At 41.0% G+C, this 26,473-nt stretch overlaps 1 protein-coding gene across 1 annotated transcript in view; it reads left to right on the forward strand.

Annotated features, from left to right (window-relative positions):
• Positions 1–26,473, forward strand: part of LOC133643350 (plexin-A2-like) — a 302,471-nt gene that overhangs the window by 241,381 nt on the left and 34,617 nt on the right. The window contains exons 19-24 of the mRNA XM_062037842.1: positions 6,385–6,528; positions 8,376–8,610; positions 10,649–10,791; positions 16,270–16,538; positions 18,153–18,219; positions 24,276–24,422. Of these exons, the coding sequence (XP_061893826.1) occupies positions 6,385–6,528; positions 8,376–8,610; positions 10,649–10,791; positions 16,270–16,538; positions 18,153–18,219; positions 24,276–24,422 (1,005 nt within the window). The remainder of the gene's footprint in view (positions 1–6,384; positions 6,529–8,375; positions 8,611–10,648; positions 10,792–16,269; positions 16,539–18,152; positions 18,220–24,275; positions 24,423–26,473) is intronic.

The raw sequence follows: 26,473 nt of genomic DNA on the forward strand, positions 1-26,473 counted from the left end.
GGGACAACAAATTCCCGGTGTTCCCAAAATTCCAGGGATTCGGAAATACTCTCTTAATTCAAACTGTTACTACGTCAACATTTTTCAACCGATTCCAAACATTCCAACACCAACCCATTCTTATCATCGAGGATAATTGTGCTAGTATCAATATTTTCAAAAGTTCCCGGTTTTCCAGAAATTCCCGGAAAATTCACCTTCAAATGAGTGGACGTATTCAAAGTTCTATATTTCCCTAAATTCTCAAAATTTTGCGCCATTTTTATACCAGAGTCCGACCTTTCAACCATCCACCCACAGTACTCTTTCGATGTATCGAACGCAAAACATGATTTCCTTTTACGGAAATTCACAGTTTTCCCGGAATTTCCTCAAATTTTCTCCCCATTAACAATGAATGGGCAATAAACAATTGACTGCATATCCCACATTTCTCATCCGATAAGAACCGTTCCAACATCCACACACTCCACTCACCCTGGATAATCAAACTACCATTTTCCAAATTTGAAAAAAAAATGTCAGAAATTCCCGGTTTTCAAAAGCCCTATTTTCACCTCTGGCTGGAAAGTTTTCACAGTCCACATTTTTCAACCGTTTTTGGACATTCCACCTTTAAAACATTCCTCTTTGTTGGAACAACAAATTCCCGGTTTTCCCGAAATTCCGAAATACCCATTTTTCAATTCAAACTGTTAGTACATACGTCAACATTTTTAATCGATTCCAAAAATCCTAACACCAACCCACTCATATCATCTAGGACAATTGTGCTAGTATAAATATTTTCAAAAAATCCAGGTTTTCCTGAAATTCCCAAATTCCCCGGAAATTCCTATTCAACCTATCCATCCATCCTTCCATTTTCTACCGCTTGTCCCTTTCAGGGTCGCGGGATGTATTTATAGTTCTACAAAGCCCAAAGTTCTCAAAATTTTGCGATTCCGACCTTTCAACCATCCCCCACACTACTCTTCCGATATATCAAATGCAAAACCTGTTTTCCCTTTCCCAAAATTCTGAGTTTTCTCGGGATTTCCCCGAATTTTCTCCCCATTGACAATGAATGGGAAATACACAATCTACTGCATATAATAATGGATTAGTTTTTACATCGCGCTTTTCTCTTGTTAGATACTCAAAGCATTCACAGAGAAGTGGGAACCCATCATTCATTCACACCTGGTGGTGGTAAGCTACATTTGTAGCCACAGCTGCCCTGGGGTAGACTGACGGAAGTGAGGCTGCCAATTTGCGCCTACGGCCCCTCCGACCCACATTTCTCATCCGATTAGAACCGTTCCAACATCCACACACTCCGTTCACTCTGGACATTCAAGCCAGCATGTTCTGAAAATTCCCTGATTACCCGGAATTACCAATATTTTTCCCACCTTGAAAATGGATGGGCAATTAACAAACATCTCCATATCCCACATTTCTCAACGGATTCGAACCGTTCCAACATCCACACACTCCACTCACCCTGCATAATCAAACTACCAATTCCAGAAATTCACGGTTTTCCAAAGCCCTATTTTCACCTCCTGCTGGAAAGTTTTCACAGTCCACATTTTTAAACCATTTTTGACCATTAAACCTTCAAAACATTCCTCTTTGTCGGGACAACAAATTCCCAGTTTTCCTGAAATTCCAGGAATTCTAAAAATACCCATTTTCAATTCAAACTGTTAGTACGTACGTCAACATTTTTTAGCCGATTCTAAAATCCAAACACAAACTCATTCATGTCATCTAGGACAATCAATATTTTCAAAAACTCCGGGTTTTACCGAAATTTCCAGGAAAGTCCTATTCAAATGAAATGACGTATTTAAAGTTCTACAATGCCCTAAATTCTCAAAAATGAGCGATTCCTACCATTCAACCATCCACCCACACTACTTTTCCGATATATCGAACGCAAAACATGTTTTCCCTTTCCCAAAATTCCAGGTTTTACCGGGATTTCCTGGAATTTTCTCCCCATTGACAATGAATAGGAAATATACAATCGACTCCATATCCCACAACACACTCCACTCACCCTGGACATTCAAGACAGCATGTTTCCCGGTTCTGAAAATTCCCCATGTTTCCCCATTGAAAATGAATGGGCAATATAAAAACCTCTCCATATCCGACATTTCTCAACGGATTCGAACCGTTCCAACATCCACACACTCCACTCACCCTGGATCAGTGGCCTAGTGGTTAGAGCAGGGGTGTCAAACGTACGGCCCGAGGGCCGCATAAGGCCCGCGAACAGGTTTTATCCGGCCCGCGGGTAGAGTTAAGTATAAAAATGAACCTGAAATGTTTGAATGAAAGAAACAGCTGTTCTAAATGTGTCCACTGGATGTCGCAATAGCGATTATTTGTATATTTGTAGATGATGCTACATATGTACAAAATAAATCACATGATGTTAGTACAGGGGTCACCAACGCGGTGCCCGCGGGCACCAGGTCGCTCGTAAGGACCAGATGAGTCGCCCGCCGGCCTGTTCTAAAAATAGCTCAAATAGCAGCACTTACCAGTGAGCTGCCTCTATTTTTTAAATTGTATTTATTTACTAGCAAGCTGGTCTCGCTTTGCCCGACATTTTTAATTCTAAGAGAGACAAAACTCAAATAGAATTTGAAAATCCAAGAAAATATTTTAAAGACTCGGTCTTCACTTTTTAAATAAATTAATTTATTTTTTTTAACTTTGCTTCTTATAACTTTCAGAAAGACAATTTTAGAGAAAAAATACAACCTTAAAAATGATTTTAGGATTTTTAAACACATATACCTTTTTACCTTTTAAATTCCTTCCTCTTCTTTCCTGACAATTTAAATCGATGTTGAAGTAAATTTATCTTTTTTATTGGAAAGAATAATTAATACATTTTAATTTAATTTAGCTTCTGTTTTTTTGACGAAGAATATTTGTGAAATATTTCTTCAAACTTATCGTGATTAAAATTCAAAAAAATTATTCTGGCAAAGCTAGAAAATCTGTAGAATCAAATTTAAATCTTATTTCAAAGTATTTTGAATTTCTTTTAAAATTTTTGTTCTGGAAAATCTAGAAGAAATAATGATTTGTCTTGGTCCAATTTGTTATATATTCTAACAAAGTGCAGATTGGATTTTAACCTATTTAAAACATGTCATCAAAATTCTAAAATTAATATTAATCAGGAAAAATTACTAATGATGTTCCATAAATATTTTTTTTAGTTTTTTCAAAAAGATTCGAATTAGCTAGTTTTTGTCTTCTTTTTTTTCGGTTGAATTTTAAAGAGTCGAAATTGAAGATAAACTATGTTTCAAAATTTAATTGTCATTTTTTTTCGTGTTTTCTCCTCTTTTAAACCGTTCAATTAAGTGTAAATATCATTAATTATTAATAATAACATAGAGTTAAAGGTAAATTGAGCAAATTGGCTATTTCTGGCAATTTATTTAAGTGTGTATCAAACTGGTAGGCCTTCGCATTAATCAGTACCCAAGAAGTAGCTCTTGGTTTCAAAAAGGTTGGTGACCCCTGTGTTAGTACATCAGTCGAGGAAAATGATCAAACTACATAAATAACATACAGTAATTTGATTTTGATGTAATTTTTTTTATCTTCATAGATTGAAAAGTAACACCAAAGAGTTGATTGATGAACATTATCACATAATTTATAGGGATGTCCGATAATGGCTTTTTGCCGATATCCGATATTCCGATATTGTCCAACTCTTTAATTACCGATACCGATATCAACCGATATATGCAGTCGTGGAATTAACACATTATTATGCCTAATTTGGACAACCAGGTATGGTGAAGATAAGGTACTTTTTAAAAAAAATTGTAAAATAAGATAAATAAATTAAAAACATTTTCTTGAATAAAAAAGAAAGTACAACAATATAAAAACAGTTACATAGAAACTAGTAATGAATGAAAATTTGTAAAATTAACTGTTAAAGGTTAGTACTATTAGTGGACCAGCAGCACGCACAATCATGTGTGCTTACGGACTGTATCCCTTGCAGACTGTATTGATATATATTGATATATAATGTAGGAACCAGAATATTAATAACAGAAAGAAACAACCCTTTTGTGTGAATGAGAAATGGGGGAGGGAGGTTTTTTGGGTCGGTGCACTAATTGTAAGTGTATCTTGTGTTTTTTATGTTGATTTAATAAAAAAATAAATAAAAAAAAACAAAAAAAAAACGATACCGATAATAAAAAAAATGATACCGATAATTTCCGATATTACATTTTAACGCATATTTCGGCCGATAATATCGGCAGGCCGATATTATCGGACATCTCTAATAATTTATTCAGAAAATATAAATAACGACAAATAAAGATAGAATACTATTAACCGCAACATGTAAGTGTAAGAAAAAAAACACATTATGATTTGTACAATTTCAGAATGTACTCGTTCTATTTTTAAACAAAGAAAACAATCTGAAGTTGTCTTTATTTTTAAGTTATCGTGCTGTGATTTTACCAGTCCGGCCCACTTGGGAGGGGATTTTTCTCCATGTGGCCCCCGATCTAAAATGAGTTTGACACCCCTGGGTTAGAGTGTCCGCCCTGAGATCGGTAGGTTGGAGTTCAAATCCCAGCCTAGTCATACCAAAGACTATAAAAAAAATGGGACCCATAACCTCCCTCAGCAACAAAGGGTTGGAGTTGGGGGTTAAATCACCAAAAATGATTCCCGGGCGCGGCGCCGCTGCTGCCCACTGCTCCCCAAGGGGATGGGTCAAATGCAGAGGACAAATTTCACCACATCTAGTGTGTGTGTGACAATCATTGGTACTTTAATCTTTATTAATCAAACTACCATTTTCCAAGTTTAAAAAAAAAAAGTTCCAGAAATTCCCGGTTTTCCAAAGCCCTATTTTCACCTCCTCCTGGAAAGTTTTCACAGTCCACATTTTTCAACTGTTTTTGGCCATTCCACCTTTAAAACATTCCTCTATGTTGGAACAACAAATTCCCGGTTTTCCCGAAATTCCGAAATACCCATTTTTCAATTCAAGCTGTTAGTACATATGTCAACATTTTTAATCGATTCCAAAAATCCTAACACCAACCCACTCATATCATCTAGGACAATTGTGTTAGTATCAATATTTTCAAAAAATCCAGGTTTTCCCGAAATTCCCAAATTTCCCGGAAATTCCTATTTAACCTAATGGATGTATTTATAGTTCTACAATGCCCAAAGTTCTCAAAATGTTGTGATTCCGACCTTTCAACCATCCCCCACACTACTCTTCCGATATATAAAATGCAAAACCTGTTTTCCCTTTCCCAGAATTCACAGTTTTCCCGTGATTTCTCCGAATTTTCTCCCCATTGACAATGAATGGGAAATACACAATCTACTGCATATCCCACATTTATCATCCGATTAAAACCGTTCCAACATCCACACACTCCACTTACCCTGGACATTCAAGCCAGCAAGTTCCGAAAATTCCCTGATTACCCGGAATTACCAAGATTTTCCCCCCCTTGAAAATGAATGGGCAATATACAAACCTCTCCATATCCCACATTTCTCAACGGATTCGAACCGTTCCAACATCCACACACTCCACTCACCCTGGATAATCAAACTACCATTTTCCAAGTACAAAAAAAAAAAAATTCCAGAAATTCCGGGTTTTCCAAAGCCCTATTTTTACGTCCTGCTGGAAAGTTTTCACAGTCCACATTTTTCAACAGTTTTTGGCCATTAAACCTTCATAACATTCCTCTTCATAAAATTCCCAGTTTTCCTGAAATTCCAGGAATTCTGAAATACCCATTTTCAATTGAAACTGTTCATACTTATGTCAACATTTTTTAACAGATTCCAAAATTAGGACAATCAATATTTTCTAAAACTCTTTGTTTTCCCGAAATTTCCAGGAAAATCTTATTCGAAGGAAAGGACGTATTTATAGTTCTACAATGCCCTAAATTCTCGAAATTTTGCGATTCCGACCTTTCAACCATCCACCCACACTACTTTTCCGATATACCAAACGCAAAACATGTTTTCCCTTTCCCAAAATTCCAGGTTTTACCGGGATTTCCTGGAATTTTCTCCCCATTGACAATGAATAGGAAATATACAATCAACTCCATATCCCACAACACACTCCACTCACCCTGGACATTCAAGACAGCATGTTTCCCGGTTCCGAAAATTCCCTGATTACCAGGAATTTGCCCCCATTGAAAATGAATGGGCAATATACAAACCTCTCCATATCCCACATTTCTCAACGGATTCGAACCATCCACACACTCCACTCACCCTGGGCATACAAGCATTTCCGTTCCACTCAGGTTTTCAACGTTTTGTTTCTATCTCCTGACAATGCAGGGCCGTAACCTGGTACCGTCGGCGTCGAGCGGGGCCAGGCTGAACTACACGGTGCTGATCGGCGACACGCCCTGCTCCCTCACGGTGTCCGACACACAGCTACTCTGTGAGCCGCCCAACCTTACCGGCCAGCACAAAGTCCTGGTCAGTCTAACTAACCTACTGAGTTTCTCTCCATGTCTTCATGTCTAAAAGGCCGAGTCCCGCCCAGATGTGGGTCGCTTTGTGCGGGTCGGCGCTCATTTGCTCCGCCAGTGTGTTTTTTAGGTCGTCGACAGGCTTTGTCTCCGTCATTGTGTGCCATTCACGGTCGGCTAGCTGGCCAATTACAACCGCACTTTGCCACGCGCAGGTATTGACTGGCACAAATTGGGAAAAGAGCTGGAAAAAAACTACAATTTTTGCAGACTTCAAAGTTGTCCAAGAATTACAAGGCTGTTGTTTTTTGTCTCCATTTATAGTATCTTGTATACATACTGCATGTACAGTGGTACCTCTGCTTATAACGGCGCTTGTAACGTAAAATATTTGTTATTCCACTCAATGTTATCATTGAAATTTATTTTAATTCAGTTCATCCCCAAAAACACAGATAACTGATATTTGATCAAATTCAATACAAAGAAAGTACTACAAACAACTACAGTAATTTTATGACATAATGTGAGCAGACTTCTATGGTATCCCCTACCAGCTTCCTTCCCGTCAAACTTCCTTGCCATTTCCAAATTATTTTACCACCCTTGGCTAGTAAAATAAATATGTAGATTATTACCGTATTTTCCAGTATTCAAGCCGCACCCACCAAAATACATTTAAAATATGTTTGCATATTTTAGCCGCACTAGACTATAAGCCGCAGCTATATGTTGGTACAAAAGTTTTTATAAATGTTTATTTACATACCTTAATTGTTTCCAAAAGATGCCTGTCACAAGGCAGTAAAATGACTGTTTAACCAAAACAGAAGTCATCGTCAAGGACACACTAGCTGCGCAAGCTAGCTCTCCAATCAGCTAAACAGACTCAATAACTGAATTTGGTGAATTTACTAAGGCATTTGTGAAAGTGAAACAATACAAAAATAATTCCATTGTAAGTTAATAATACTAACACAGACACTCGTGTTAGCATGTTAGCTAATTCTAATGACGCTAGCTTCACGTACAAATGTGCATCACACATGGGACAGTTTAGTAAGTAAGAATTGTTTTAGTTACATTGTAAAACTTACAAACGTTGCTTGGACCAGTGGTCCCCAACCAGTACCGGTACCGGTCCGTGGATCGATTGGTACCGGGCCGCACAAGAAACCAAAAAAATTAAAAATTAAAATATATTTTTTTTAATTAAATCAACATAAAAAACACAAGATACACTTACAATTAGTGCACCAACCGAAAAAAACGACCTCCCCCATTTACACTCATTCACACTCATTCGCACAAAAGGGTTGTTTCTTTCTGTTATTAATATTTCTGGTTCCTACATTATATATCAATATAGATCAATACAGTCTGCAGGAATACAGTCCGTAAGCAAGCATGATTGTATTTTTTAATGACAAAAAAAACAAAACATACCCAAGCCCCCTCCCCAGTCAAATTTTCAAGCGTTGACCGGTCCGCAGTTACAAAAAGGTTGGGGACCACTGGCTTGGACTGATGAATAAAGAATCCATACGAGTAGAAACGCTATGGACGAATAGTAGACAAAACGGCACTTGTACTTCCGGTTGAAAGCTCAGTCTAAACAGAAGGGCACTCTGCAGTGAGCTAACTCGTCTTTGCTTGTTTATTTTGAAAACTATTTGCATTGTGGCCGCCAGAGAAGAAAAATCCATAGATTAGCCACACCGTTTTATAAGCTGCAGAATTCAAAGCGTAGGAAAATAGTAGCGGCTATATGCGATTTATGCTTGTAGTAGCTGGGGTCAAGGGTAATTCTTGTCCACAATGTTTTCCTGGTATTATAACGTTGACTTTGTCCAGGTCCAAGTGGGAGGACTGCACATCTCTCCGGGAAACGTCCACATCCGCTCCGACAGCCTCCTCACACTCCCGGCCATCATGAGCATCACGGCCGGGGGAGGGCTGCTTCTGGTGGTGGTGGTCCTCGTCCTGCTGGCCTACCGGCGGAAGTCGCACGAGAACGACCTCACTCTCAAGCGCCTGCAGCTGCAGATGGACAACCTGGAGTCGCGCGTGGCTTTGGAGTGCAAAGAGGGTGAGGAGCCTAGCATGAAGTAGGCGGAGCTTATCCAACCTAGTGACTAGGTCCACGCAGAGATATTCCCACGCTGATTCCAACCCGAATCTCCTCACTGTGATTTTAAGAACTAATGTCCATACAGACGGAGCCATTGGTCGTGTAGTTGTTTACTAGGGGGGATTGGTAGGACTTTACCTGTTCCAATTCCACTTTTGACTCTGCGTAATGATTCGGTTCTTTATCGGTTCTCCTAACAGTTCTTTTTTGGAAAAAAAGGGACCAAAAAGGTGGGTTAGCATATTTTTTCCCGGTTTATTTGGGTAAGCACTCCATTTATGGAAATAGCATGGCTTCAAGTTCCACATTTATATCGTCAAAGTCACTTGCACCTCACTCTCTCGGGTTCCGTCTGCTGCAAAGTCTCACTCTTCCTTCGTGCTCGGTTCTAGAAGCAGTAGTTCATCTTCGGTATATTCAGCTTCAAAAAGATAAGGTTGTAAATCCTCATTGGTCCAAAAATAGTCGTCTTTGTGGTGAAACGAGACGTCATTCCTGCCTTTAGGAATCATTAAAGGAATCGTTTAAAAATATTTTTTGACCATTCCATCTTCAAAACGTTCCTCTTAGTTGGGAGAAAAAATTACAGAGTTTCCCGAAATTCTAAAATACCTATTCTCAATTCAAACTGTTACTACATATGTCAACATTTTTTAACCAATTCCAAAAATCCTAACACCAACCCATTCATATCACCTAGGACAATTGTGCTAGCATCAATATTTTCAAAAATTCCCGGTTTTCCAGATTTTCCCAGATTTCCAGGAATTTCCCGTTCAAATGAATGGACGTAATTATAGTTCTACAATGCTCTAATTTCTCAAAATTACAACCATCCACCCACACTACTCTTCCGATATATCGAACGCAAAACATGTTTTCCTTTTCCCAAAAATTCCCGGTTTTCCTGCGATTTCCTGGAACTTTCTCCTCATTGACAACGAATGGGAAATAGACAATTTAGTACACATCCCACATTTCTCATTACATTTGAATTGTTCCAACATCCACACACTCCACTCACCATGGACAATCAAACTACCATTTGTCAAGTTTAAAAAAAATCCAGAAATTCCCGGTTTTCCAAAGCCTTATTTTCACTTCCTGCTGGTAAGTTTTCACAGTCCTCTTTTTTCCACCGTTTTTGACCATTACACCTTCAAAACATTCCTCTATGTTGGAAGAACAAATTCCCGGTTTTCCCGAAAAAAGATGGCAAGCGATTCCAAGGAATTGATAGACTTAGAACCGGTTTCTGATTACCATTCCTATTGTTCACATGATTTAATCCTTAATGTCGATTTCAAATTCGGCCTGGAATTGACTGTCAATGAGTCCGGTTCTAGTCAAACCTTTAGTCCTAAACTGATTAGGTTCAAGACCAAGGGTCCCCAAACTTTTTGACTCGGGGGCCGCATTGGGTTAAAAAAATTTGGACGGGGGCCAGGCTGTATATATATATATATATATATATATATATATATATATATATATATATATATATATATATATATATATATATATATATATATATATATATATATATATATATATATATATATATATATATATATATATACATACATATATACATTGTCTTTATAATTCATTTTGTCATTTAACATCAATTAACATTGATGTTCATCAACATTTAACATTGTCACGTTATCGATGGGAAATGTCATTTTTAGACAATATGATTTGCCTGAACGGCTAGGAGACACCAAGAGTAACAAGCGGTAGAAAATGGATTAGAAAGGAAAGATTAAAAGAAAAAGAAAAAATTACTTGGGACTTCCTGTGGGCCGGATTTTGGATGCTGGGGGGCCTGATCCGGCCCGCGGGCCGTAGTTTGGGGACCCCTGCTCAAGACCCACAACTGAAGCAGTAGAAAACGGGTGGAAGTCTATCCAGAGACCTTGAAATAACATTTTTAGGTGATGCGTACTCAAAATGTGTGCAAATTTACTGAATTAATGTCTGTTGTTTTATGAAGCTTTTGCAGAGCTGCAGACGGACATCAACGAGTTAACAAGCGACCTGGACCGTGCCGGCATCCCCTACCTGGACTACCGCACTTACGCCATGAGGGTTCTGTTTCCTGGCATCGACGATCACCCTGTGCTCAGAGAGCTGGAGGTGAGAGGAGGCTGCAACATTTCAGTTTGCTAACCTCGGGGCTGTAGGAGGGAGGAGATGGTTTTTGTATGTTTGGTCCCGGCTGTCAAACAGAGCGTCATGAGCAAATGCTAGCTGGATCACTCCGTGCTTTGACTTGGGTCGGTTTCATGTTGCAGCAGCTGGCGGACTTTGCAGCCTGACTGGCTCTCAGCAGTCAGACCAGTCGCTGTGACTGCCAATTCATCTCAAAACTTTTTCAGAGAATACTTTTTCAACCTTTTTTGAAAAAGAGCTTGATATAAATTTCCCTGTAATGTCCTGTTTGTGCATTCCCATGGCTCTTCTCGGAAGAACTGAGTTTAGTTTAAAAACAATGTAGTTTACCCTATTTAGTCATACCTCTACCTTGTTTTGTTTGATTACTTAACTCAGATGTGTAGGGATCTTCTCTGTTATCCAGGTCTTGTAGTCTCAGGACAATCAATCCATCACACCTGGACTATTTGGTTTGTCTTAGGAGACGTTTAGTCTCTGACCCTAGTAGGCTTCATCAGTTCATACTCGTAGCTTTAGATTGGTTAGATCTAGTCTTAGACTAAGATTGGTCAGATCTAGTCTTAGACGTGGTTTGGTCACATCTAGTCTTAGACTTAGATTGGTCAAATCTAGTTTAGTCTAGACTAGATCTGATTAATCTAAATCTAGGTCATAGACTTAGATTGGTCAAGTCTAGTCTAGACAAGACTAAATCTTAAACTTTGATTGTTTAGATCTACTCTAGTCAAGTCTAAGACCAGATGAGCCCAATCTAAGTCCAAGACTAGATGTGCCCAATCTAAGTCTAAGACTAGATGTGACCAATCTAAGTCTAAAACTAGATGTGACCAATCTAAGTCTAAGACTAGATCTAACCAATCTAAGTCTAAGACTAGATCTGGCCAATCTAAGTCTGACTAGATCTGACCAATCTACGTCTTAGACTAGATGTGACCAATCTACGTTCAAGACTAGATCTGACCAATCTAAGTCTAAGACTAGATCAGACTAATCTAAGTCTAAAACTAGATCTGACCAATCTACGTCTAAGACTAGATATTACCAATCTAAGACTAGATATGACCAATCTAAATTTAAGACTAAATCTGAGCAATCTAAGTCTAAGACTAGATCTGACCAATCTAAGTATAAGACTAGATCTAACCAATTTAAGTCTAAGACTAGATCCGACAAATCTAAACCTGAGACTAGATATGACCAATCTAAATCCAAGAGTAGATCTAACTAATCTAAGTCCAAGACTAGATCTAACCAATCTAAATCTAAGACTAGATCTGACCAATCTAAGTATAAGACTAGATCTAACCAATCTAAGTCTAAGACTAGATCCGACAAATCTAACCCTGAGACTAGATATGACTAATCTAAGTCCAAGAGTAGATATAACTAATCTAAGTCTAAGACTAGATCTAACCAATCTAAGTCTAAGACAAGATCCGACAAATCTAAACCTGAGACTAGATATGACCAATCTAAGTCCAAGAGTAGATCTAACTAATCTAAGTCTAAGACTAGATCTAACCAATCTAAGTCTAAGACTAGATCTGACCAATCCAAGTCTACGAGCATGAACTGATGAAGCCTACTTGGATGAGAGGCGAAACGTCTGCCAAGACAAACCAAACAGTCCAGTTGCAAGCGGTTGAAAGCTCAGAGAATATTTAGGATTTTACTGAGATTACAGCTAACCCTTCAAGTATGTCACTTAATTCCAAATAAATTCAAGACAAGACAATAGGAGGGAGTCAAAGGAATAGAAGATTTTGACTGCCTATTGCAAGATGTTGGTGTGGAGCAATGGGGATAGGACTGAATAACAAACACTAGAGGACAATGGCAATAAAGGAGGCATACTTGCCAACCCTCCCGTTTTTAGCGGGAGAATCCCGGTATTCAGCGCCTCTCCCGACAACCTCCCGGCAGAGATTTTCTCCCGACAAACTCCCGGTATTCAGCCGGAGCTGGAGGCCACGCCCCCTCCAGCTCAATGCGGACCTGAGACTGAGTGGGGACAGCCTGTTCTCACGTCCGCTTTCCCACAATATAAACAGCTTGCCTGCCCAATGACGTCATAACATCTAGGGCTTTTAGAGAGTAGAGTGCACAACTGCGCACACAACAAGGAGACGAAGCAGAAGAACGAGGAAATTACAGACATGGCGACGCCGTCAACGAGCAAGATGAAGAAATACGCTTGCAAGTTCCAAAACGAATGGAAACAAGAATTTCAGTTCATCCAGGACAGTTCGAAGGGGAAGGTGTATGTTGCCTGTAAATTTTGTAGAACAGACTTCTCCATTGAACACGGTGGCCGAAATGATATACTCATCATGAACGGAGAAGTTAAACAGGACAATACTGCCATCTAATGGATAGCCACCGGAACACTGAAATTCAAGTATTTTTTTTTTCTATGTAAATAAAATATATATATATATATATATATATATATATATATATATATATATATATATATATATATATATATATATATATATATATATATATATATATATATATATATATATATATGTATATATATATATAGCTAGAATTCACTGAAAGTCAAATATTTCATACATATATATATATATATATATATATATATATATATATATATATATATATATATATATATATATGAAATATATATGAAATACTCGAGTTGGTGAATTCTAGCTGTAAATAACCACGCCCCCGCCCCCACCCCCCACCCAATGAAGGAATCCAATGAACCCTTGTACCTAAGTTACGGTCAGAGCGAAAAAAGATACGTCCTGCACTGCACCCTAGTCCTTCACTCTCAAGTTCCTCATCCACAAATCTTTCATCCTCGCTCAAATTAATGGGGTAATCGTCCCTTTCTCAGTCCAAATCGCTCTCGCTGCTGGTGTAAACAATGGGGAAATGTGAGGAGCCTTTCAACCTGTGACGTCACGCTACTTCCGGTACAGGCAAGGCTTTTTTTATCAGTGATCAAAAGTTGCGAACTTTATCGTCAATGTTCTCTACTAAATCCTTTCAGCAAAAATATGGCAATATTGCGAAATGATCAAGTAGACACATAGAATGGATCTGCTATCCCCGTTAAATAAAAAAAAATTCATTTCAGTAGGCCTTTAGTCAATAATCAATATATCAGTGTGCACATTTTTAAACGTTACAAAATGATTCAATTTTGTGTTTTGTTTTCATTGCTGCTATTTTAACTGTTTTTTAAATACATAAACAAGGTTGATTATTTTTTTTAGCACTTTTTAAAGTCATTTCTGAAATTGTCATTTGCATTTTTGTAGCAGCTGAATGAGCAGCATAGTAAATAAATGTTCATGAATGAATTAGTCATATTTGTTGTTAGTTAGCACATACCTGATATAACTTAAGTTGCATTTAGAAGTCGATAGAAAACTTAGAGCCATTAGATACGTGTACGCTTTATTATCCGATTAATCGGCTAACCGTTAAGATAATCGTTGACTAATCGACAATCAAAATAATCGTTAGTTGCAGCCCTAGATGCTGGAAAATGTCCGACGCCTTGCAACAATCAGTCTTCATGTTTTGTTGCAGCTCGATGATTTTTGTGCACGCCATGCACGTTTGCGCAGAGGGCGGGGGAGCAGTGGTATGTGAGGCTGAAGAGAGCCGTGTTCAGGGGTTAAAATATTTCTGTTGGTCACTCTTTAGTTGGGGTTGTCACTAATGAGCATCACACATATGGTTTTCTACACCAAAATTAATCTATTTATTATTCAACTTCTTCTTCTTCTTCTTCTTCTTCTTCTTCTTCTTCTTCTTCTTCTTCTTCTTCTTCTTCTTCTCCAGATTCCTGGATACCTTCCACAATTTTCTTCCGATTCAAACCGTTCCAACTTCAAACTGTTCAGGCTGAAATATACACCCCCGCTACCACCAAACCCCGCCCCCACACATCAACCCCCTCCGTGCGTCGGTTGAGGTGGGCGGGGTTTGGTGGTAGCGGGGGTGTATATTTCAGCCAGGAAGAGTTAGGACTGCAAGTTGTTCTAGGTATTTGTTCTGTTGTGTTTATGTTGTCTCATGGTGCGGATGTTCTCCCGAAATGTGTTTGTCATTCTTGTTTGGTGTGGGTTCACAGTGTGGCACATATTAAGAGTGTTAAAGTTGTTTTATACGGGCACCGTCAGTGTAACCTGTATGGGTGTGGACCAAGTATGCCTTGCTGTCACCTACGTGTGCAAGCAGATGCCGCCTACAAAATGCGGCTGGGCTAGCACGCTGGCTGTACATGTTGTAGAGGGTGATAAAGGCAGTATCAACACGGCACGCCCTTATTATTGTTGATTGGGTGAAAATCTGCAGACATTCGAGAGAATTGGTTCAACCGCCACCTGCCCGAATCTATTTAAAATCTATTTTTTTCGTCATGCATCCGCCCGACCCGCGGATTATCCGCGGACTCCGCGGTTGTGTCCGCAAAACCGCGCATCTCTAGTCTCTATCAATGTTGTCCTGGCTAGCAGTCCCTCCATTAAAATCCTTAGGTGGTGGTGGAGGTGAAGTGGCATTGGAGTCTGTTTCTCTCTTTACTAGCTTCGTCGAAGCATGTTGCTTTTGTAGCTGTTTCAGCAGATTTGAATAGCTGTTTTGGGCAGTAGATGGGATCTTTGATCCAAGACACAACTTACATTTAACTAAAATGTTCTGAGCTAGGCTCCAGCGACCCCCCGTGACCCCATTCTCACTACTTTTCTTTGTGCTCGACAAAAGAAAAGTAGTGAGAATATCTCCATGTTAAGAAACTCGACTGCGGCTCCGCCACGATGTCTTGTTGTTAGTAAACACAGACACGCCCCCCTCCCCACACCCACACCAAGACACACACAGAGCGCGCCTCTTCTCTCCCTTGTGACACAAGAAGATTCAGAAGGACGACACTGCAACTCTCCAATAAAACACACTCAGATCTTCTGTTTCTAGCCGATACTACATAAAAAAATAACGTAAAATAACGCAGTAACGCATCATGTAGTAACGGTAACTGAGTTTCTGAATATAAAAAATAATGCGTTAGATTACTAGTTACTGCCGAAAATAACGGTGTTACAGTAACACGTTACAAAGTAAGTCCCAACACTGTTTATCAGTCAAAGAAGTCAGAAGTGCTGATTGCTGAGCCTTGGAGGAGGTAAGGAAGGACTGCACATAATACTTTGTTCCAACTCCCTAGTTTAGAATGCAAAATATGAGTTTTGAGGCAAAATGACGCATTGTTAGACTGCAAACATCTCCATTTTAGCTGATGAATAAGCACCAGTTTTTACATGATCATGCAATCTGTTCCTAATCCAGAAAGAAAAGGCTTTCCCGTATGAATTAAAGGCTTTCCACGTCTGCTGTTCCCTCGCTAACACAGCCATGCACTTGTATCTAAGGAAGGCCTCTGGATTATGCGTGCAGGTGCCGGGCTGCGGACAAGCGAGTGTGGAGAAAGCCTTGAAGCAGTTTGCACAGCTGCTGAACAACAAGGTGTTCCTGCTGACCTTCATCCGCACGCTGGAGTCGCAGCGCTCCTTCTCTATGCGGGACCGCGGCTACGTGGCCTCGCTCATCATGACGGCTCTGCAGGGGAGGCTGGAGTACGCCACGGACATCCTCAAGCACCTGCTCTCAGACCTGATTGAACGCAACCTGGAGAGCAAGAACCACCCTAAACTACTCCTACGAAGGTAAAGTGCTGTGCTCCACTGAGCGGAAACTGAATTAGCAATACTTAAAGGGGGTACATTTACGCATGAAACCTTGTCTGCTTCAAAGTCAAGTAAAACAAAGAGATAAATAATATTAGCCTTTTAGTGGCCAAAAATCTAGCATTTATGTAGGAATTTAGATCAGAGGTCCCCAAACTTTTGGACTCATGGTCCTTATTAGGTTAAATACGAAGGTCCTGAGTTCAATACCGGGCTCAGGATCTTTCTGTGTGGAGTTTGCATGTTCTTTCCGTGACTGCGTGGGTTCCCTCCGGGTACTCTGACTTCCCCCCACCTCCAAAAACATGCACCTGGGGATAGGTTGATTGGCAACACTAAAAAAAGTTGGCCCTAGTGTGTGAAAGTGAGTGTGAATGTTGTCTGTCTATCTGTGTTGGCCCTGTGGTGGCGACTTGTCCAGGGTGTACCCCACCCAAATGCAGCTGAGATAGGCACCCCCCGTGACCCCAAAAGGGACAAGCGGTAGAAAATAGATATAGATATATATGTATATGGGAGACCGGCCTTTCTGCTCCGCCGCTCCCAGTCTGTGGAACGCTCTCCCTGACCACCTGAGGGCACCACAGACTGTAGATGCTATTTAAAAAAGGCTTAAAAACCCTTCTTTTTAAAAAAGCCTTTTTTTTAGATATATGCATACTAGTTTTAGCTATTTGGCTGTTCTAGTTTTTATTTTTATTTAGTTTTTATTATTTTTTTTATTTTTTTTAATACACTGTAGCACTTTGAGGTTGTTCACTCAATGTAAAGTGCTTTTTACAAATAAAATCTATTATTATTATTATTATTATTATTAGAACATCATTAAAAAGCGTATTTTAAATAATTGGTGACCTTCAACGCACCTCAACTTGTCCTGATTTTGCCTAAAAATAAACAACCATCAACCTTATAAATGTGATTTCAAGTTCATTTTGAACTTGAATGTAAGATAAAAGCTGCATCGTTCCACATCTTCCATCGTGGATAATTCAACACGCATTGTTCTTTCCACGCTTCTGTGACGCGGAAATACCTCGGTCAGTTTAAGGCCCGCTCGCCTGCGTTCTCGGTGTCAAACCGTCGCTCGGAACCGGAGACGCCTGAGCAGACAGGTGAATGACAGAGCGAGGGAAAGGAGTCAGGGCAGACCGGGACACGGGCAGAACCTAATGGAGGAGAGCAAGTACGGAGTCCTTGTCAGTCTCACTCATCTTCTGTGTGCCACTCATGAAATATTCCTCCCTTTCGTCCGCCGCCACCTATTCTCTCTCGCTTCTTTGCCCGTCTCCAGATTGTTTTTCCCTCCCGGCTCGTTTCTTCACCACAGGGGGCTCCGTCACGCCGACGAGGAGCTCATTAAAGAGGAGTAAACACGCCATGTGGAGACATCTGGACACGTGTCCCACCACGCCGCCGTCGCTCGCGCACAAAGAAATGTGAAGCACTCTCGCTCTTTGGAGCAGCCGAGACAGGAAGCTCACGTCGTGTCTTTAGGCTCCACTTCCTGAATTATGGAAGAAGAATTCAGGGGCACTCAAGTTATGTCTTCCGCTAACAAATGAACCCCCCCGCCCTCTTCTCGTCTTCCAGAACAGAGTCGGTGGCGGAGAAGATGCTGACTAATTGGTTTGCCTTCCTGCTCCACAAATTTCTCAAGGTAAACAAAAAAACTAAAATGTTCACAACCAAGCAGCACAATGTTTGCATTTCACTCGACAGAAGTTGAGTCATTTATTCGTCCAACAATTGGGAAATTCTGTGATTGCAGTGTAGATGTTACATCAAGTAAAAAAGTGGGACACTCAAATGAATAATAATAATAATATATATTGGCCATCAGTAAATCATTATTATAGTTATAAATGAAAATGTGTCAGGCATTGATACATTTCCATGTCTGAATGTGTTTTCTTAGCTTTCACTCTGTACAAAGTAACACACACAGGCAGAAATGTTGTAGGAATATTTGGGTCTGCGTGATGAGCTCATCAATACGAGCCCAATTTGTTGGAAAGTGATGGCAAAATAAAAACAGGAGACCCTTTTTAATTTTTTACAACTTGGAAAAAAAACTGCACTTAAAGATGTTAAAGGTTTATTGAAGTGCATTTTATCCTAACAGAGATTGGGAGTCAATTGAACTTATTTAAGCTAATTAAAGGGGTTGACCTTCTAATTTCAACGTTCAAAAAATACTAATAAAACTGCATTGTTACAAAAAAAAAAAATATATATATATATATATATATATATATATATATATATATATATATATATATATATATATATATATATATATATATATATATATATATATATATATATATATATATATATATATATATATATAAAAAACATATATATACATGCATATATATATATATACATACATATACATATACATACATATATATATATATATATATATATATATATATATATATATATATATATATATATATATATATATATATATATATATATATATATATATATATATCCATCCATCTTCTTCCGCTTATCCGAGGTCGGGTCGCGGGGGCAGCAGCTTAAGCAGGGAAGCCCAGACTTCCCTCTCCCCAGCCACTTCGTCCAGCTCCTCCCGGGGGATCCCGAGGCGTTCCCAGGCCAGCCGGGAGACATAGTCTTCCCAACGTGTCCTGGGTCTTCCCCGTGGCCTCCTACCGGTCGGACGTGACCTAAACACCTCCCTAGGGAGGCGTTCGGGTGGCATCCTGACCAGATGCCCGAACCACCTCATCTGGTTCCTCTCGATGTGGAGGAGCAGCGGCTTTACTTTGAGCTCCACCCGGATGACAGAGCTTCTCACCCTATCTCTAAGGGAGAGCCCCGCCACCCGGCGGAGGATACTCATTTCGGCCGCTTGTACCCTTGATCTTGTCCTTTCGGTCATAACCCAAAGCTCATGACCATAGGTGAGGATGGGAATGTAGATCGACCGGTAAATTGAGAGCTTTGCCTTCCGGCTCAGCTCCTTCTTCACCACAACGGATCGATACAGCGTCCGCATTACTGAAGACACCGCACCGATCCGCCTGTCGATCTCACGATCCACTTTTCCCTCACTCGTGAACAAGACTCTGAGGTACTTGAACTCCTCCACTTGGGGCAGGGTCTCTTCCGCAACCCGGAGATGGCACTCCACCCTTTTCCGGGCGAGAACCATGGATTCGGACTTGGAGGTGCTGATTCTCATCCCAGTCGCTTCACACTCGGCTGGGAACCGATCAAGTGAGAGCTGAAGATCCTGGCCGGATGAAGCCATCAGGACCACATCATCTGCAAAAAGCAGAGACCTAATCCTGCAGCCACCAAACCAGATCCCCTCAACGCCTTGACTGCGCCTAGAAATTCTGTCCATAAAAGTTATGAACAGAATCGGTGACAAAGGGCAGCCTTGGCGGAGTCCAACCCTCACTGGAAACGTGTCTGACTTACTGCCGGCAATGCGGACCAAACTCTGGCACTGATCATACAGGGAGCGGACCGCCACAATCAGACAGTCCGATACCCCATACTCTCTGAGCACTCCCCACAGGACTTCCCGAGGGACATGGTCGAATGCTTTCTCCAAGTCCACAAAACACATGTAGACTGGTTGGGCAAACTCCCATGCACCCTCAAGGACCCTGCCGAGAGTATAGAGCTGGTCCACAGTTCCACGACCAGGACGAAAACCACACTGTTCCTCCTGAATCCGAGTTTCGACTATCCGGCGTAGCCTCCTCTCCAGCACACCTGAATAGACCTTACCGGGAAGGCTGAGGAGTGTGATCCCACGATAGTTAGAACACACCCTCCGGTTCCCCTTCTTAAAGAGAGGAACCACCACCCCGGTCTGCCAATCCAGAGGTACCACCCCCAATGTCCACGCGATGCTGCAGAGTCTTGTCAACCAAGACAGCCCCACAGCATCCAGAGCCTTAAGGAACTCCGGGCGGATCTCATCCACCCCCGGGGCCTTGCCACCGAGGAGCTTTTTAACTACCTCAGCAACCTCAGCCCCAGAAATAGGAGAGCCCACCACAGATTCCCCAGGGACTGCTTCCTCATAGGAAGACGTGTTGGTGGGATTGAGGAGGTCTTCGAAGTATTCCCTCCACAACATCCGCAGTCGAGGTCAGCAGAACACCATCCTCACCATACACGGTGTTGATAGTGCACTGCTTCCCCTTCCTGAGGCGGCGGATGGGTGTCCAGAATCGCTTCGAAGCCGTCCGGAAGTCGTTTTCCATGGCTTCCCCGAACTCCTCCCATGTCCGAGTTTTTGCCTCCGCGACCGCCAAAGCCGCACACCGCTTGGCCTGTCGGTACCTGTCCGCTGCCTCAGGAGTCCTATGAGCCAAAAGAACCCGATAGGACTCCTTCTTCAGCTTGACGGCATCCCTCACCGCCGGTGTCCACCAACGGGTTCTAGGATTACCGCCACGACAGGCACCAACTACCTTGCGGCCACAGCTCCAATCAGCCGCCTCGACAATAGAGGCGCGGAACATGAACCATTCGGACTCAATGTCCAGCACCTCCCTCGTGACATGTTCAAAGTTCTTCCGGAGGTGAGAATTGAAACTCTCTCTGACAAGAGATTCTGCCAGACGTTCCCAGCAAACCCTCACAATGCGTTTGGGCCTGCCAGGTCTGGCCGGCATCCTCCCCCACCATCGCAGCCAACTCACCACCAGGTGGTGATCGGTAGAAAGCTCCGCCCCTCTCTTCACCCGAGTGTCCAAAACATGAGGCCGCAAATCCGACGACACAACTACAAAGTCGATCATGGAACTGCGGCCTAGGGTGTCCTGGTGCCAAGTGCACATATGGACACCCTTATGTTTGAACATGGTGTTCGTTATGGACAAACTGTGACGGGCACAAAAGTCCAATAACAAAACACCGCTCGGGTTCAGATCCGGGCAGCCATTCTTCCCAATCACGCCTCTCCAGGTTTCACTGTCACTGCCAACATGAGCGTTGAAGTCCCCCAGTAGAACGAGGGAATCACCCAGGGGAGCACTCTCAAGTACTCCCTCGAGTGAATCCAAAAAGGGTGGGTACACTGAGCTGCAGTTTGGTGCGTAAGCGCAAACCACAGTCAGGACCCGTTCCCCCACCCGAAGGCTGAGGGAAGCTACCCTCTCGTCCACCGGGTTGAACTCCAACATGCAGGCTCTGAGCTGGGGGGCAACAAGAATTGCTACCCCAGCCCGTCGCCTCTCACTGCCGGCAACGCCAGAGTAGAAGAGAGCCCAGCCCCTCTCGAGAGAACTGGTTCCAGAGCCCTTGCTGTGCGTCGAAGTGAGTCCGACTATGTCTAGTCGGAACTTCTCCACCTCGCGCACTAGCTCAGGCTCCTTCCCCCCCAGCGAGGTGACGTTCCACGTCCCAAGAGCTAGCTTCTGTAGCCGAGGATCGGACCGCCAAGTGCCCTGCCTTCGGCTGCCACCCAGCTCACATCGCACCCGACCTTTATGACCCCTGCTATGGGTGGTGAGCCCATTGGAGGGGGAACCCACGTTGCCCGGCCACCAGGCGCTCGCCATCGTGCCCCACCTCCGGGCCTGGCTCCAGAGGGGGGCCCTGGTGACCCGCGTCCGGGCGAGGGAAATCTGGGTCCATAGTTTTTATTTTTCATTGAGGTCTTCGAGCTGCTCTTTGTCTGATCCCTCACCTAGGACCAGTTTGTCTTGGGAGACCCTACCAGGGGGCATAAAGCCCCCGGACAACATAGCTCCTAGGATCATTGGGACACGCAAACTCCTCTACCACGGTAAGGTGGCAGCTCAGAGAGGAGTATATATATATATATATATATATATATATATATATATATATATATATATATATATATATATATATATATATATAAATATATATATATATATATATATATATATATATATATATATATATATATATATATATATATATATATATATATGTTTTATATATATATATGTATATATGTATCTATATAGCGCCCCCCGCGACCCCGAAGGGAATAAGCGGTAGAAAATGGATGGATGGATGGATGGATATACATATATATATATGTATATGTATATATATATATATATATATATATATATATATATATATATATATATATACATATATATATATATGTGTGTATATATATATACATATATATATATATATGTGTATATATATATATATTAGTAGTGAAGGGATTCATATGACCCCATTCCAGGGTGGATCTCCCATGAGAGGAAAAGTGGGGGTTAAACATTTGTCAATGCAGTCTGCTGAAAATTATGGAAAGCGCCACTCTGCATAGCAACTGACACTGTAATCAAAGTTGGAATTGCCACTAAACAAATTTTAAGATATACTTTACTGCCATCTGGCAGCTTAAGTGGATAGTGCACCCCCCAATCCGTCATGTTTCATGTGTCAGGTAAACCATGACGAATGGGGACATATGAATCCCCTTCCTATATACCGTATTTTCCGCACCATAAGGCGCCCCTGTTGTAAGCCGCACGTTCAATGAACGGCATATTTCAAAACTTTGTTTACCTATTAGCCGCCCCGTGCTATTAGTCGCACCTATGCTACGCTAAAGGGAATGTCAACAAAACAGTCAGATAGGTCAGTCAAACTTTAATAATATATTACAAACCAGCGTTCTAACAACTCTGTTCACTCCCAAAATGTAATGTGCAAATGTGCAATCACAAAAATAGTAACACTCAAAATAGTGCAGAGCAATAGCAACATCAATAACTCAACGTTGCTCGAACGTTAGTGTCACACAACACACAAAATAAACATTTAAAGCTCACTTTCTGAAGTTATTTCTCATCCACAAATCCATCGAATTATTCTTCTTCGGTGTGCTTCACTTTTTTTTTGACACCATCTGTGATGTGGACGCGCATGCAGTCATAGATCAACAGGGACGAAGCTGCGTGAAAAAAGTCACCCGGTCTCTTCGCTCATTTTTTCTTCATCCATCCATCCCTTCGAGTTAGCTTTTATGATGACGCCGGCTGGAAAGTTCTCTTTTGGCAAGGTCTTCCTTTTGAATATCACTGTGGGTGGAAGTTTCTGGCCGTTAGCATGGCAAGCTAGAACCACAGTAGGACGACTTCTCATTCCCTGTGGTGCGAATATTCACCGTACGTGTTCCCGTTGTATCCACAGTGCGGTTCACATGAATATCAAAAGTCAGTGGAACCTTGTACGCGTGTCTCTTAGTAGGAGACATTTTGTGGTCTTTACAGAAACACACAAATGAAATGAAACGTAATATCCGCGCGCTTCTTCTTCTACGGGGGCGGGTGCGGTTGCTTACAGTAGAAGAAGAAGCGCTTCCTCTTTTACGGGGAAAAAAGATAGCGGCTGTTTACCGTAGTTGCGAGACCTAAACTTTATGAAAATAAATATTAATATTAATCCATATATAAGGCGCACCGGGTTATTAGCCGCACTGTCAGCTTTTGAGAAAAATTGTGGTTTTTAGGTGCGGCTTATTGTGCGGAAAATACGGTATATATAATATTTGTGTATATATGCGATATTATACACAACATGTATAATACATGCATGTATATATACGGCACGCAACTCATCCATCGGCTGTGTTACGTTGGATGTTTTTCTCCATTTTAGTGTCTCACCTCATCTCTTTCCTTCCCCCCTCTCTCTCTCACACCTTACCCTTCCCAAACCAAGGAGAGCGCTGGCGAGCCCCTCTTCATGCTGTTTTGTGCCATCAAACAGCAAATGGAGAAGGGACCCATAGACGCCATCACCGGCGAAGCGCGCTATTCCCTCAGTGAGGACAAACTCATCCGGCAGCAGACGGACTACAAGACACTGGTGAGTCACGGACACGGTATCTCCATATTGCATTGACAGAGTGAGGCTCAAACTGTGGTAGTGGTACGCGGGCTCCACCTAGTGGTACACCAAATAATCCCTTACTCAAATATTTAAACACAGTGTAACTGTTCAAACTGTGTGTCCAAAAATATTAAATGCATCGCAAATTCCGGACTATAAGCCACTACTGGGTGTGGTGAAAAGTTTTCATGTAAAGATTATCTTCATTTCAATTATTTGGAGTCAAACAAGACTATTAACACAAATATGATCCAGCTGTAGTACAAAGGCTTCTTCCTCCATTTATGCTTACCAATATTAACGCAGACATGCGCCAACACGACGTTTTAGGGCAGAGCTGGGCAAATATTTTGACTCGGAGGGCCACATTGAGAGAAAAAAATGTGTCTGGGGGGCCAATGTGTATGTGTGTATAAATGATATATACACATTTAGCTGTGAAAATCTGCTCTATAGAATGTGTGTTTGGGTCCCTTTTTTTCAGGAACACTAATACCAAAAGTCACAGTGTCCAATAGAATTCTAAAAACAGACCACCTCAAAAAATGGCATGGAATTTTACAGTTTTTTTACTGAATGGGACACCCAAAATGTACATGAACATTTTTTTAAAAAGTGGGATTTACAATATTAACTATGAACAATAAAACACTAAATATTAACATATGAACGTCGCTCCTCTTTTACTTCTCAGACCAGCTCCTCGATAGTTGTGTGAATGCTCCAAAGCATTCCACCTTCAACATTCTCCGCTCATCCTGGACATTCAAACTATAATTTTTCTAAGTTCCAAAAAATTCCAGGAATTCCCTGAATTCCCGTTTTTTTTTCAAACCCTTTTTGGATCCTTTTTTCTGGCGACTACTCCTTCCCCATTTTTCAACCCACTTCAACCATTCTACTGTCCAAACATTCATCTTAATCAAGACAAAAAAACAAAGTTGTTTTTCGAACTGGAAAAATTCCCAGTTTTCCAGATTTTCAGGGAATTCCTTAATACCATTTCTCAATTAAAAATGTTACTACTTCAACATTTCTCGACCGATTTGAAAAATTCCAACACCAACCATTTCAACTCATTGGAAACATTCAAGTCTTTTAACATTTTCCAAAAAATTCCCGCTTTTTTTCGAAATTCCCAAATTTCCATGAAATTCTCATTGAAATCAATCCATAATTCCCACATTTTTCATCCGATTCAAACCCTTCCAACTCCAAGTTATTCAGCCTGTTCAAGCTTGTGTGCTCTCTTTTAACAATTAAAAAAAAAATCCCCGGATTTCCAACAATTCCCAGTTTTTAGGGACATTTTCCCCATTCAAAGTGAATTGGCCATTTTTCAAACTTCCACAATTCCCAAATTTTATACCGATTCAAACCATTCCACCTTCAACACATTCAACTCATCCCAGACATTCAAACTACCATTTTTCCAAGTTCAACAAATTTCCAGGAAATTCCTGGTTTTTTTCCACCCTTATTTCCAATCTTTTTTGTTTGAGTACTCCTTTTCCTTTTTTTCATTCCACTTCAACTGTTCCACCGTCCAAAAATGTTTCTTAGTCAGGACAAAAAACCAAGTTGGTTTAGGAACTAGAAACATTCCCGGTTTTCCCGAAATTCCAGGAATTCCATATTACCATTTCTCAACTAAAAAACTGTTACTACTTCAACATTTCTTGCCCGATTTAAACAATTCCAACACCAACCAATTCATCCATTCGGGACATTCATGCTCCTAATAATTTTTTTATTTTTTTTTATCTGCTTTTCCTAAATTTCCCAAATTTCCAGGAAATTCCCATTCCACATCTTTCAACCTATTCGAACCATTCCAACATTAACACATTCCACTCATCCTGGACATCCACACTAACACTTTCCCGAGTTCCAAACCAAATTCCGGTTTTCCTGGAAATTCAAACTCTTCAACATTCAAACCATTCCAATATTCTAACTGTTCTTCCACTCATACTATTCTGTCAGCATTTCAGTTCAACTTCAGCATTGGAGCATTAACACACTAT

Source organism: Entelurus aequoreus, linkage group LG26, assembly GCF_033978785.1.
Source record: "Entelurus aequoreus isolate RoL-2023_Sb linkage group LG26, RoL_Eaeq_v1.1, whole genome shotgun sequence".
NCBI classification, from domain to species: Eukaryota; Metazoa; Chordata; class Actinopteri; order Syngnathiformes; family Syngnathidae; genus Entelurus; species Entelurus aequoreus.